Raw genomic sequence first — 14,794 nt, 5'->3', positions numbered from 1 at the left:
GCACAAATGAAAGGTATTCATACTTAGAGGTATGAAGATGAAAAGAGGACAATGGACAAATACATTTCAATGAATCAAATTCACCTTTCAACAGTATATACAGGTGGAGTTTAGCAAGGATTCTTTTGCACATTCAGGTACAGAAAAGGAAGCTGTGAACTGAGATCTAAGGCAGATGTGAAATAGAGAAATTTCAACACCTTCAGGTACAGATATCCTTCCTTGGAGAGTGGGGTGCAGAAAAATAGGACATGATTGACGTAATCTGCCAGATAGGGAAGAAATCTAGTTCCTGAATTACCTCCAAGCAATTTTGATAGGACAATGGGATAGAACGGCCATCATGTGCAGATGCGGTGCAGATTTTGCTGAGATTTTTTTTTCCAAATCAGGGAATGACAAGGGCATTGCATGAAAACATTTGGGTGGCACACCGTCCATATCTTTGGGTGCCTTTGGTCACCAGGTTTCCATCAACTCGGCTAAGGCAATGTGCAACTGGAATAAGCATCAAGACGTCTTGGTGATTCAGACTTTATTGGCAAAAGGGATGTTAAACAAATCTTGTCTGAGGCACAGGGTTGTTACTTGTAAATGACAAAAATGTCCCAGTTTCCATTAATTCCATACTCAGAAATATTCAGAACAATTATTTACAAAACAAGACAAACTTTTAAAATTTACAAATAATTAAAAGGCATTGATAAAAAATGAAAACAAAAACAGAGAAAACAACCCTTAAAGTAGAAGTAAAAAAGGAAGGGGTTCCCAATGAAAATACTAAAAACCACCCCCCGAAAGGAAGTATTTACACCACAAGTTAGCAATCATTGTAAATTCCATCCCTTGCCCACCCTGATTTACAAACTCATGCAGCAAAGAGAAAGAGGCTGCTCTAGAAAACCTATCCAGGCTGGGTTGTTATTGGTTAGTTGCTAGTGTCTGCTTTGTGTGCTGTACTTCATGTGAAAACAGGCCCAGCCTCTATCCAATACTGTATGTAGATAACAACATTAAGAGCTAGGTGGACAGTATCTTTGTTTTCCTGGAACAGTAGGCGCTTGGTGAAGATGGCGCAGCCTAGGGTGTCAAAAGCCACTAGATTCCTAGTAGCAATTGGAATACACCCTCAACTGGGCGTAGATAAAGAACAAGGCCATAGTTGTGAGATTTGCATGGAACTTGCTGACCTGCCAAAGAATTTTTCTCAGCCACCTGGGTACAGGAGATCACTGTTCACTGGTATTAAAGCTAATGAGGCTGAGCTGTGAGCCTGTAGCCCTCAAGACTTTAATACCAATATACGGAGTCTCATGTGATCAGAGAATATAGGATCATGTACTTGAAGTTCTTCTCTGATGCAGTTCCCTCAGTTTTGGCCCACTATCCTTCATTAGCTGCCCATTATTCCGGTTTTGCTGACTAGTACTCAATAAAAATTCATCCAAGAATATCCCAAGCTATTAATGTTTTAAGTTAAATATAGAAAACATCACTTTATTTTGCACTTGGATACAATTAAGGTAAAACAGGAACTGACTCTATAAGAGTGTAAGCAACATAATGCTGGTGGTTTCCCTTTCCCTAGGGAGTGTTACATGCTTACTAGCAACAGTTTTAGCAAGCCACAATTGATGCAAATAATTCCACTGGGATGATGCTTGCAGCCCAACGTCTGATGAAAATATGTTAGCTTGCAATGTTTGCAGTTTAATCCCTTGCCCCTTCTTTGACCCCCCCTCCCCCAAATGATGCCCATGAGCCTCACTACTGTTTAACTGGCAATGACTTGCCGCATCCTTTGCAAATAACACTGACTTTTATCCGGAGATACCTAAAAGCGTTTGGCAGTGTTACTTTTATTTGGATTCCCCTCAATACCCTTTCTAATATTTTGAAAGAATCTCCCACTTTGATATTAGGAGTTGGTTGCCTTCCCTGAGAAAAATGTGAGTTTATGCACTGATGTGCAAGATTGCGGCTACCTGTTCTAAACCTGAAAATCCATAATTAAATGGTATATTTGTTTTAGTTATCTTCTACCTGGTTCATCAACCCTAATATAAATTTAGAGTATGCCATTATTTAAAGAAACCCTTTCAGCATTATAAAGGATTCCTCGGCTGTAGAACTGTCCAGAACATGATCTGTTCAATTAGAAAGCATGATTATAGAGTTACTTTTAAATACCAAATAAATGTCAGGATTAATATCTGTTTAAAGACAGATAATGGCTGGGGGGGGGATGTGGGGGGGGGGGATTAAACAAATTTGATTGGTTAAAGCTTCTTTTTTTTCCTTCTACTTCTTTTCAAAGAGTCTGACCAAGCTATACACAGACTCCTGGAAGAATAACTGTATCAGTTAGAAACAGATTAACCAAATTAATTTCACTTTTCTGCTTGAATTCAAGATTCATGCTACCTGGTGTAAATTTGTCAAATTCCCTAACTAACTTTGTTTTCATCTTTCATCTTCAGCTATAAGATAGTAAATTTGCTCATAAGTAAATTCTATGACATCCACTTGTTTCTGAGAAAATATACAACAGCTGAAGCTGCAGGTTACGCTTTCTAAAGCACTTTCCTAATTAGGAACAGCAGCCTGGACCTTTGAGTCCAAATAGGAAGGTAACGGCAGAAAGATTAGGTAGCCATCATTTAGTGGGCAAAAGCTAAGCAAGGAAACTCTTGCTTATATGGAGTCCCAGGAGAACAATCCCTTCCTTAATTACTTTGTGAATTGAGTCTTCCTCTCTTTCAGTTAATATTTGATGGAGGCAAAGAATTACAGAACGGATTACAGTAGAACATTCAGGAGAACCAAATCAACTGATGTTATTCCAAGCCTCAAAAATGACTTCGTAGTAGAAAAATACACAACCATTCCACTTTAGCTATTAGGGGACTGCTTCTCAGAGAGAAATGCAAAAGGGGGCAAACAGTTGATGAAACAATCTTCATCATTCTCTGTATTTGGACTGTGGTCTGGTATTCCTATTAAGGTTACAGCTGAAATGGATGTTCAGTGCAATAGACTAGCCTTTGGGGAAGTGAAGACATGCTTGAAAGATGTGGATAATGGAATGGGTGATCCTGGAAACTCTGAGGTGACAGAAGATTGGCTTGGCAGAGTTCTCCAAGGACTAAAAAAAGGCCCTACTTTCCAATACTTGGGGTTCTACTTGAGAATAAATTAAGTAAAATAAATAAATAGGTTCAGCATCATTTATACCTTGCAAAATCCAGGTTAAATTGCAAAAGAATTTAGAGTGGGTTTTTATGACTGCAAACATTCACCAGACATTCCCCCACTCAAAGCAACCCATTAATAACAAGATGATAGAGGCATTTAATTCCTACAGTTCTAATTATTTTGACAGTGAACTGGACTAAAAACTCCTGAATTTTGTCATGCAAATGACAAAAGTATTTGTTCACAGTAGTGAGAAATAAAAATTAAAAACATGAAGTGCAAGATATAAATGAAGCAATGTATTGAAAATCATTCAAAATTTGTACAACTTCTAGAAGAAGAGCATTAGAAAGTATTTGCAAGGATTTTGAAAGGCAACTTAGTTTTAGATTTCCCAAAGCTGTATCTCAATTAGTAATGTGAAAAGCCAGAAAAAAATGTGTCATCCCCCCCTTCTCTGTAGGCTAACCAATCATGGTTTGACTACATCTCTATTCAAGAGCAGTCTTATAAGAAATGAGCAAATGTGTCCTTTTACATGTGAAAGCAATTGGGGATTATAGCACGTTTAGAAAACTGTTTCAAATCAAAGTTCTATTATTTGCAACAGCTGTCAAGTCAAGAAAGAGTTTTATTCTAAATTTGCCATTGACCTACACCTTTCTATATGCAGGATATTTGGAATATTAGAGAGAAATTACACAAAAGGAATCAGGATTCTGTCTACCCTACTTTAGGCTAACTCTCAAGACCAATTCTGAGTGGGTGGGGAGCCAGCAGAAGGGTTTGAAAATGAGCTGGTTGCATTGGTTGATGACATTCTCCCAATGTGTCCTGATGGGAGGGGCACTTAGGGAGCAGCTTAAGTTGCTTACTTATTTAAAATGTATTTATTTAAAAGTATTGTGTGGCTTCCTACCCTTCAGCCACAACAGCTCATGTTGCCAAATGCCCTGATTTTCTCCAGTCAAACTATTTGGAGCACAACTATTAATAAAGGGGCTAGAGAGAATCTATAAGGTATGCTGTGCAGCCTTTATCCTGCCCAGATTTCTAACATTGCAAGTGTCATCCATTCACACGTTAATGATTTGCAGCCTTCCTTTCCTGCTTCCCACAAGCAAAGTCAATGGGGAAGCTGGTGGGAAGTTGGAAGCTGTGATCACATGAGATCCTTGCTTAACAATGGTAACTAGGGACTGCCAGAACTGCTGTTGCTAAGTAGCACTGTCATGTGATGTTGCACTTTACAGCACACACTGATTAGCAATAGAGATTCCAATCCCAATTACAGTTGTTAACCAAGAACTACCTGTACTGAGGTCACCAAGTGATTTCCTTTTGTTTTAGGGACCCTAAAGACTTACAAGAGCCTGCATTAACAGGACTGTGCTAAAAATTCAGCTGGAGTACTATTTCCCCTTCTGTCTTAATCCTCTGCAGAAAATGAATGTAAGGATCTGCTAGGCAGTAGGTTGTTTAGTGAATGGAGTGTCAGGTGGGAACGACTGTGAGATGTCCTAAGGTGAACATCTGCACACAACCTTCCCAAGAATCTGGAATGTTTTATCAGGCCTGTGCTTACTCAGCTTTGCATTTTGTTATTTCATACCCACACCTTAAAACAAAGAAGTCTGTGGATCACAAAGATACTGGCATTTTTATAAGAAAAAGATCGAAATAATTTCTTTTAAGATCTATAGCACCATCATCTGCATTAGGGAAATAAGGCAGTGTGGAGACACGAAGGTTTCAGCATTTCATGGTTTTAAATTTCCTAGATTTACCCACACTCTGGCTATTCAAGCAAAGAAACGGTGGCCAATACTTGTTCTAAACTAGAAAGAAGATACCTACTACCTAAAGATGAAAATCCAGCTCCGCTTTCAGTTGTCACAGGAAGTCTGATGCATAGGGCCAGGAAAGTAAGGTGTGCCATTTTTCCCTGGTGCTTACTGCAGATTGCTAAAAGTGGACAATAAAATGTACCGACCCTCTTCCCCCCCACACACACACAAACTCCCCCCACTTTTTTTTTTTTACTAAGACCTGATGTAATTGCTGGTGCCACTACAATAGATTAAAATTGACCAGTATCTAGCAGGCTGGATATGAGGCTTAATAGCGTTGTAGGCTGATCATGCCTGAGGAAAGCTATCCATCCTGATATAATGACAAAACAGAATTGATCTGTGTTCAGCTTGCTTATTCAACCTGGTATTGTAGCAGAATTCCTAAGCACAGCCTCTCCTCAGTCTGCTCTCTTTCTCTCTCTCTCTCTGTATAAACATCTGATTCTTAAAAGCAGCAACTCTTAATCTGTGGTGCCTTCTTTCTTACAGACTAAGCAGGCAAGCCAGTCAGCACAATACACCAGCTCACAATATTCCCCGATGCCTTTTCCCATAATGCTGTTCCCAAATGAAAAAAGGCCTCTCCTTGAATTGGGAAATAGAACTCACTCACTCGCAGGCACGCAAACATCCAACGTCATGAACCACAGCACAGCATTCATCTCTCATTGCTCAAATTCTTATCGTGAGTGGGCAGGTAGGAATAAAAAGGTTTCCAGGGACAAGAGCCCATAACCCAGAGACGCTTTCATTCTGTCCCTGGCTATGCCAGTTGTAGGTTCTGTACTGCAGATCTCCTCAATGAGCTACAAGAAAGTAGAAGATATTGCTCCAACCATGAAAGAGTGTTATTCCTTAGCTGTGGCTGGCTCAGGAACAGCCAATCTTAGAACTGCCGAAGAGATTGGTAGCTTCATGGCAGAGTTGTTCTTCCATCATCAGTTGTAGTTCTTTCACTCACTTGAGGGCCCTATTTTCTCTTCCACCCGGCTGCCATCAGAGGGATGCAATTTGCACTTAGAAGGGGAATGTCGGACAGTTGAACGCGAAGACCGAGAAAAACAGGAAGTCAACGACTGAGAGCTGCAATCACAAGCAATATCCTATAAAGAGGGAGGAGGAAAACAATGAGTGAAAAAGAACAGGTTCAAATGAAGACTTGATATGGCGGTTAAGAGCAGGAATCTTCATGTTACCCGTAGCAGTAAATTCCTTTATGCAGGTGTCTGTGCATAAAGGCCTGTTGTACTCAACTATTATAGCTATTAGTTCCCCTTTTCTTGACAAAAGAAAAAGACAGAACTGTCCAGTGAAAAAAGTTGTCAGCTATAACGAAGTATTCATTTTTCATTAAAATAATTTATGAAGGAAGATATTAACTCAAAGAGTGACAAGAATATATATATGTGTGTGTGTATATATATATATATAGTTTGTGCTGAAGTTGATGTTTATAGCACCAGATACTTTTCCTATTTTCATTCTATTCTGTATAATCTTTACTATAGGCTACATATTTGCTTGTTTCATGTTAAATTTTATTGTTGGCTAATTTCCAGCCTTGCTCTTTAGAAACCACCTTCTTCTTACTGTTGAGTTGCTGGGGATATACATGTAAGCCAACTGATAGTAGACAGTATCTAATCTAGTACCAATTAGATATTAATTGGTATCTAATCTAAGAGATAGTCCAGGAGAGGCTGGGCAGAAATAAAGGCAATCCCAGAACAAAACAGGGGGTAGCAGTGTCCCAAGAGAGAGAAATTAATGCACTACCAAGACATTCTGTGGGGCTGCCCATCTAGAAAAATTGATAAGATATAACAAGGAAGCCCAGAGGAAAAAACTGGAAAGAGTAAGGCTTACTACAATATTCTTATCTCATCACATATATCACTATGAAATTAGATCTATTTGTCAAAGATTTGTATACTTCAATTATTCTGAAAAAATAAAATCAAATATATGAAAGATAATTAAGCGTGCAATGTATGCCCAACTTCTATTTTATATATGTCCTGATATCTAATTACCTTTATTTCAGGTTATTAAAAACCACTTGCCTGTAACTTCATTCCTAAAACAGACATTGTATGAAAGAAGAATAGCTATTGAAATCAATGTCTAGACCAGGGGTCTCCAACCTTGGCATCTTTAAGACTTGTGGACTTCAACTCCCAGAATTCTGGGAAATGAAGTCTGCAAGTCTTAAAGTTGCCAAGGTTGGAGACTCCTGGTCTTGACTATAAATGAATCCTGATCTGGAAAAAAGTGAAGTGTCAAAGGCACATATTAATACATTCCTTAGTTTCATGCAGTTAGAATAAGTATCTTCCATGAGCCTTCTAGGCAAATATGATTACTAGATTCATCTGAATTTTTAAAACTACTGTGCAGTCCATACTAAACTATTATGAAAGTCATTTACAGTTTTGTGTTTTGGCCTTCACACTTTTAGTAGATGGAAAATATCCTATGCTATACTTTAATTCATTGGTGAGGGGGGCTAGAAACTTATTTGCCTCTGCTACTAAGGGATATATCTCATATCTTATAATAAATATTACCTCATTGGCAATAGTAGCAGAAACAGCATCAGTCTCCTTTAAGGTTCTGTCTTTGCCACCTTGGCTTAGACTGGACAGCTTTGGTTCCTCATTACAGCTCTGCTTTGTAGCTTTTTTGGAGGTGTTTTCCAAAAGCTGCAGCATTGCTGAGGAAGGTTCTGGCTTCTTGTTACTGTTGTCCCCTCCAACTGGGTCTTTCTTGTCAGGAACCAAAGTGGGACTTTGAGTTCTACCGCACACATTCCGGAAAAACTCTTGCACTATACCATATTTAGGTGCTTCTGGCTTGGGTTTACTTTCCTGGCATCCTGGTTTCCATATTGACTCTGTGCTCCCAGAATGTTCCACAACATTGAATAAGCTAGACAAGCCATCATTAATGTTGCTTAGAACTGGACTGTCTCTAGTAGTGGTGGACCGAGCCCAGGCTGAGCCATTTTGCTTACTCTGATGGAGGTTCCACAAGCTTCGATCCTTGGAATTATCCAGCTTAGATGATGATCTTCTTTGGAGTTTGGGAGAACCGTATTTGGGAGAGCAACAGGGCCGTTCAATCCTGGAATGGACTTTGTCCAGAGAAGTTGAAATCTGCTTGCTGCGCACTGACACAAGGGAGGAGCTTCGTGGAGACCAGCTCTTACTACTGTGGATGCTTCCTCTGGGTATGTCTGTCTGCAAACCAATACTGACTGTCTGTATAGTCTGGGTACCAACATTGGCCAATCCCACTGTCTGGCTAGAGGTGCTCTTTACTTTTCTTTCTAGGGAACTGGAACGAATAGCCTGACGAACACAATTGGTGATTTCCTTCATGTCATCACTCATGTTGCCTGAAATTTCAAGCCCATGCAGAGATGGTGGAAATTTGGACACTGGAGTTACAGCTTTCTCACTAACAGGACTACCGTCAAGTAATTCCCGATGCTGCTTGGAGAAGTTACACAACCACCGACTATACATGTTTTCTGAGCTGTCTGACTCCTCCTTGGGCTTAGCCATTGTGAATAGGAAGCCAGGCTCAACCATGATCTTCTCCTCTCTGTTGTGCACTAGAGGAGCTTCCAACCTGCGAACAACAGGTGGGCTATAGTATATGCGGATCCCAGTCTTGTCTGGAGCCGTATAGCTCCTCTGCATTTGTTTCTGGGTCTGTTCCAATGTAGGTAAGTCATTTGTCTGAATGCATTCACAAGGGGAAGCATCCAGCTTCTCTGCAGCCAGGCTCTCGGGTGTAGGCTGCTTACTGTTCATACAAGCAAAATTCTCAGGAGTGATCCCAGCAGGGTCTGGCAACTTCTGTGTAGTTGGAGATCCTTTTCTGTTATGGGTATTGTCTATGTTCACAGTGCTGCTTTTGCCAGGAAGATAAGGAGAGCAGTCAAGCAAACTTTCAAATTCAGACATGGAGGAAACTGACTTTGTCCTAAATAAACAAGAGAAAGCAATGAGTAACAATCTAACTTTTGGACTGAAAGTTTTATGAGTCCTACCTAAGAGATATCTACTTTTTCCCCCTCTGTCAATTCTGTCAGTTTCCCTGTCATTTTCCAATTAATCTTTTAACATGTCTAAGGATGCAGCGAAAACAAGTGTTATTGTGAGAATGGATAGAAAGGAGGTGAAATAATTCTGTATTTAAAAATAGTGCCATCATCAAAATGACATTTTCAGCATGGGAGTAGAATAAAAGCAGTAGTATGCTCTGGGTTATTGGTGCAAAAAAAAAAAAACTGGTAACATGCACTTTCTTTTTATCACAAAAATGATATTCTCAATTTTATGCTAATATACAAATCATTGATGGTGTCATAGTAAGACAGAGAAACATGTGCACAGAAAATAACAAAAATGCTACATCTTCTGTCTAAAATATGCTTTTGAATATGAAATGTAAATGTCCACTGAAAATAGACTGGTCATCTGTCAACAGTTATCCTACCTTTTTAAATTACTTCCTTTGATATCAATTTCAGAAGCTGTCTCTTTGTCAGTGATTTTCTCATTGAGGGTCTGAAAAAACATAAAGAAGCTTTTATCAACTGTGCTTTTATGATCTTGTGTCAGATATAGAGAAGCTCAGATAAAGTAAGAGTCTTATCAGTTCTCTATGTCAACTTAAAATTTACTTGTTTGCCTTTAAATAGTCAAGAAAGAGTTCTAAGCAGTGGTGAAATGTAAAATTTGCTACTGGTTCCGTGGGCGTGGCTTGGTGGGGAGGGTAATGTGACTGAGTGGGCGTGGCCAACTTTTTTTTTTAACTTTTAAAAGCATTTTTTCTACAACCTCTTCAGCCAAAGAGGTTGTAGAAAAAATGCTTTTAAAGGGTTCTGACGATCCCAACTGAGTTGCCTGATTGTCAGAGGTTTTTCTTTTCTTTTAAAAGCATTTTTTTTGCCTTTAAAAGTAAAGAAAAGCCTCTGATGACCAGGCAACTTATCTAGGATTGTAAGAGGAGCCTTTTAAAAGCATTTTTTACAACCTCTTCAGCCGAAGAGGTTGTAGAAAAAATACTTTTAAAAGGCTCTGATGATCCCAGCTGAGCCACGCAATCATCAGAGGCTTTTTTTTTTAACTTTTAAAAGCATTTTTTTCGGCCGAAGAAAAAATGCTTTTAAAAGTTAAAAAAAAAAACACTTCTGATGATCGTGCGGCTCAACTGGGCATGGTGGTGGTGGGAGGGATTTTAGCTACCGGTTCTCCGAACCACCAGCCGCCATCACTACTGGATCGGGCAATCCAGTCCGAACTGGGAGCACTTCACCACTGGTTCTAAGACACAGGATGCTTATATGAGTAATGGAAGTATAAACCAGAAATCCAGAATTGTCAAAATGTTATCTGTTTCTTAGAAAGAATCTTAAACTTTGCATGCTTGTTGGATCACACTAAGATCTATCTAATGCTGGAAATCTAGTCAAAAGACATTAGAAAGTTCATATCTCTGGATGTGATCATTACCTACCCTTTATTTCCAGCCTATGATTACAGCTTATATCCAATTCTCTCTCTCTCTAGAACAACACTATAAGGCTGCCACTTAAAAGGTTCAGAAAGTGATTGAAAACTGGTTGTTCTCCCAGGTATTGAGATTGGTTATCGAGTCCCTATATGACTTCTGTTTATTAGTCATGTATGCTCTTTTCTTCTGGATGCCTATGATCTGTACTCCTATTTTAATCTTTCCTGCTTTTAAAGGGTACACTATACAGAATTGGGCAGCCACTAAATCACAAATAGCCCAATATTGGCCCTTATTAATCTCGTAATTGGAATAAAATATGTTTATTCGGCTTACCTCTTTCCAGCTACCACCATGCTTCTCCATTTCAGTGGCTTTTAAGGCCCATCGGTTGGCACCTTTCTGAAGCTGAATAGTTTACAAAACAAAGTTATCAAATGCTCAGCCAGTTCATAAGCACTTATTTTGCCGTTTATATTCTTATCTGCTTCAACAGTATCTGTGGAGACCTCCTGACTTGGCAAAATCACGACTGCTTTAGGATCACTTTCTCTTTCTCTCTCTGCCTCTCTCTGTGTGTCTCTCTCTCTCAGCTCACAAGCAGAAGGATGTCATGGCATATCAAAAAGATTCAGAAAAAAGAAGTAAGCCTCTCCCAACTTTGCCCGTGGAGCTGCCAACTCCAATCAAGTCAACTATAGGGTTTTTACTTTAGTCATTTGGTAATGTTAAAAAAAATCTTTAGGAAGTAACATTCACTCATCTATTTTTGAGGTAGATGGAAAACCACCTCTGGTTTCACTGTGTTTCTATCGTATATACTACTGGCATCTGCTGTAAAAAGGGGATTGATGAACTAGGTTAACCATTTAGTGAAAAAACGGTCATAATCACTGAAAGTGCACCTGGCAATCTATATAGCCAAGGTATGCACTATTTTGGCATTCTTTTGTGTGATCTCACAGGAATTGGGCAATGTGATTCACTTTATTTTTACCACAGAGATGCCTGCTCCAGCTCCTAGTCATTGTTTATGATTATTTATTCAGTATTTTCATCCTGCCTTTTTTCTAATAGGGATTGTGTGGTTTGTCTCCTCACAACAATCCTAAGAAGCTGGATAGGAGGAAGGAAAAAAAATGGGAATCCAAAAATTATGAATTACTACTCCAATGCTAAACAGTTGTTTGAATTCAAGAAGTCACTTTGTGCTATGCATATTCTTAAAGGCACATGACTCTCATCCAATATGCAGTACTAAAATTACACTTGTAAAAAGAATGTGAGCTAGGAAGACAAGATAGATTTTGCACACATTCTTGGTTCCTACCTGGTTAATTTTATTCTGCAGTTCTTTCACCTGTTGCTCTGCCTGCTGCTGTTCATCCTTAAAACGATCCAAGAGTTCCAGCTTTTCCTGGTCCCAGTTCTTCTCACTGATTTGAAGTTGCTTGGTCAGGTCCATAACAGCACTATATGATTCAGCTAGGAGATGCTGATGCTCTTCCCGTTCTCTCTTCAGAGCAGTTTTCCACTCAGAAAGAGCACGTTCTGCTGGACCTTTTCCAGTCTTAGTTTCTAACTGCAAGGACAAAAAATAAAACGAATTAAAATGAAGGCATCCAGAAAGCGCTGAAAACCTGGTTGTCAGCGGGCCTGGGGAACACAGAGTAGGATGGAGCCCATTAAATGGCTCATGTGATGTGTTATTGCTGGGGCAGGCAGTTGTTTTATTATACCATATTATTAATTTATTATATGATTCTCTCTTTTATTAGTTTTATTGTTTTTTATATGAGATTTTTATATTCTTGTAAGCCACCTTGAGTCGCCATGTGCGAATAGAAAGCGATATAAATTTCCTAAAATAAAATAAAATAAATAAATAAGTTTTGGAAGAGCAAGACCATTTCAGTCTTCTCACTTATTTCCCTCTTTAAAGCATTCATTATTGACCTAGTCCCATTCAAGCAGTCATTCTAGATTGCAGTGATATGGTCTGACATATGTGATGTGGCAGCAGGCTGGGGAAGGCCTATGAAATCCTGGGATTAGAATGGGAAGAGCAAAACTAAGCAGCAATCAAGAAGTAGAACCACTATTCCCCAATGATATTAGTAAATTATTAAATTTATGCAAGTTGTGAATTCTGAGCATTGCAATCCCACCATACTGGGATAGCATTAACTACCTACAGTACAGAGAATAGTTTGGGTGGCTGGGTGGCACTAAAACTGCCAAATTCACTTCCTAGAGTAATTCATTTTTTTAGCACCATGATTAGGATTGCTGTTGGAAGAAATATCCATCTGGTTCTCTTGAGTTTCTTCCTTCCAAATTCAAGTTTATGCTGCTAATTTGCTCTACCACCTTTCCACTCTTGCCAATATGATTTCATATCATTTCTAAATTTTCTGAGCTCCTGGGAATTTATGAATGAAATAAAAAATCTGTCTGTAGCCTCAATCTTCAACAGCAATAACACATTTTTAAGTTCATATATTTTCTGTAGATTTCGAAGGAAGACTAAGCTGGTGCTGTCCTTCATGAAGTCGTAAAGTCAGACAGGAAGAAAAACAGATTGATTCCATGATTTCATGGCAAAAGTGACTGATTAGGAACTAGGGAGTTAGAGCATTTCATGTTCTTCCTCCAAAGCAGAAAAGAAAGGTATATTAGTGAGTCAAAATGAGGTAAGACTCAAGCCTTTCAGAGGTCCCATAATCCACTGGACTGCAAAAAAAATTTCTTATGTTTTAAAGTGAATGGTACACACACACACACACCAGAAATTCCTTCCTTGCCCTGCTCTGATAGGAATCATGTGAAAAGCTTGATTATCTTGGAAAGTAAGGAGAAAAAAATACATGCTTTTATCTCAGAATAGTCAGATAACAGACAAGATTCTGATATCACACAAAAACATTATTCCTATAACAGATGGAAATAAAACTTTTATAAACTTAATAAACTGTGAGCAAAATCCACAAATCACAGGACCACTGCCTAATTGGGAGAAAAGTGATGATTAACAAAGAATTAGAATAGATCCATTCAAGTCCTAAATCCATATTTCTATCAAGCTGTAGATCTCTGCAGCTATTAAGAAAGGGTATTAAAAAGGAAGACAAATACTAATCCTAAACAGAGCATGTGATAAAGTCTTGGGAATGATGAGCTCATTAAAGCAATCAGTTCACTTGGTGCAGGCAAATCCCCAAACTCATGATATTCACTGCAAACCGTACGCCTAATGGAATGGAGATATGGTCACCCAGAAGTCAAGAGAAATCCATTGATGAAAATGAGATTGCACCCTTTAATGAAATGGATAGAAGTGAAGCTAATTAATTCTCAAAAAAAGCACAATAAATTGTTGCTTAGGAAGATTAGCATAGGGAGAATTCTTGGGGGGGAGGGGAAGTTAACAGTGACCGCTGTTCTCATTGTGAGAGATTAATCAAGCTAAGCGAAGTAGTAATAAGGAATTTCCAAATCACGAATAATCCAAAGATTCTTTTCCATAGTACAGTTGTGCAACCAGAGACTAAGATCTTAAGGACACAAAGGTTGAAACACTAGCTGCAAAAGCCACAGCTCTGAACTTCTGCGGCAGCTCCATAGAAGAGTGAATTAATTCTAAAAGACTTTTCCCGAGGCTCTCTTGCAAACTGACAGCTCAGACAGCTGAAGAGGAAATTATTATTCTACTCAGATAATAATTGGACAAGATAGTTACATTTATGAATAATAGCAGTTTAATGCAGATGCCATTCTGGGTAAGTAACTGGTAGCAGGCATCTGGGGGAATCCATGAAAAATATAATAAAGGCATCTCCAGAGTAAATTACTAACAAGTGGGTCATTTCTTGGGGCTTCATCATTATAACCTTCAGGCAGCCGTTGAAAGGGACAGAAATACCAGTTTACAAGAGTCTCGCTATCACCTTTTTCTTTGTATGTAATCAGAAATACAATACGTTGCAAGCAGTTACTAAGTCTGCAACAGTGCCTACACTTATCAAATACCAGCATAGAGGAAAAGGCTATACAAAATTGGACAAATAAATAAGAGCTAACCTTCAGAAGAATTACAAATACTCTACAAGCGACCATAACATTTTGAAATACCTACTGCCATTTTAGTGTGTTCTAGACCAGGGGTCTCCAACCTTGGCAACTTTAAGACTTGTGGACTTGTGGACTTCAACTCCCAGAAT

The 14,794-nt window shown here is 38.8% G+C and overlaps 1 protein-coding gene across 3 annotated transcripts in view; it reads right to left on the bottom strand.

The window, feature by feature from the left end:
- Nucleotides 1–520: 520 nt before the first annotated feature.
- The window catches only part of SOGA1 (suppressor of glucose, autophagy associated 1), an 82,553-nt gene continuing 68,279 nt past the window's right edge, over nt 521–14,794 (bottom strand). For all 3 annotated transcript variants that reach the window (XM_058176131.1, XM_058176129.1, XM_058176132.1), the window contains exons 11-15: nt 11,905–12,156; nt 10,911–10,982; nt 9,555–9,625; nt 7,616–9,038; nt 521–6,151 (exon numbers count right to left, since the gene is read on the bottom strand). In XM_058176131.1, coding sequence (XP_058032114.1) covers nt 6,002–6,151; nt 7,616–9,038; nt 9,555–9,625; nt 10,911–10,982; nt 11,905–12,156 — 1,968 coding nt within the window. In that variant the 3' untranslated portion in view covers nt 521–6,001. The remainder of the gene's footprint in view (nt 6,152–7,615; nt 9,039–9,554; nt 9,626–10,910; nt 10,983–11,904; nt 12,157–14,794) is intronic.

The sequence above is a fragment of the Ahaetulla prasina genome, chromosome 3, assembly GCF_028640845.1.
Source record: "Ahaetulla prasina isolate Xishuangbanna chromosome 3, ASM2864084v1, whole genome shotgun sequence".
Classification (NCBI taxonomy): Eukaryota; Metazoa; Chordata; class Lepidosauria; order Squamata; family Colubridae; genus Ahaetulla; species Ahaetulla prasina.
This window is presented reverse-complemented; position numbering and strand designations above follow the sequence as displayed.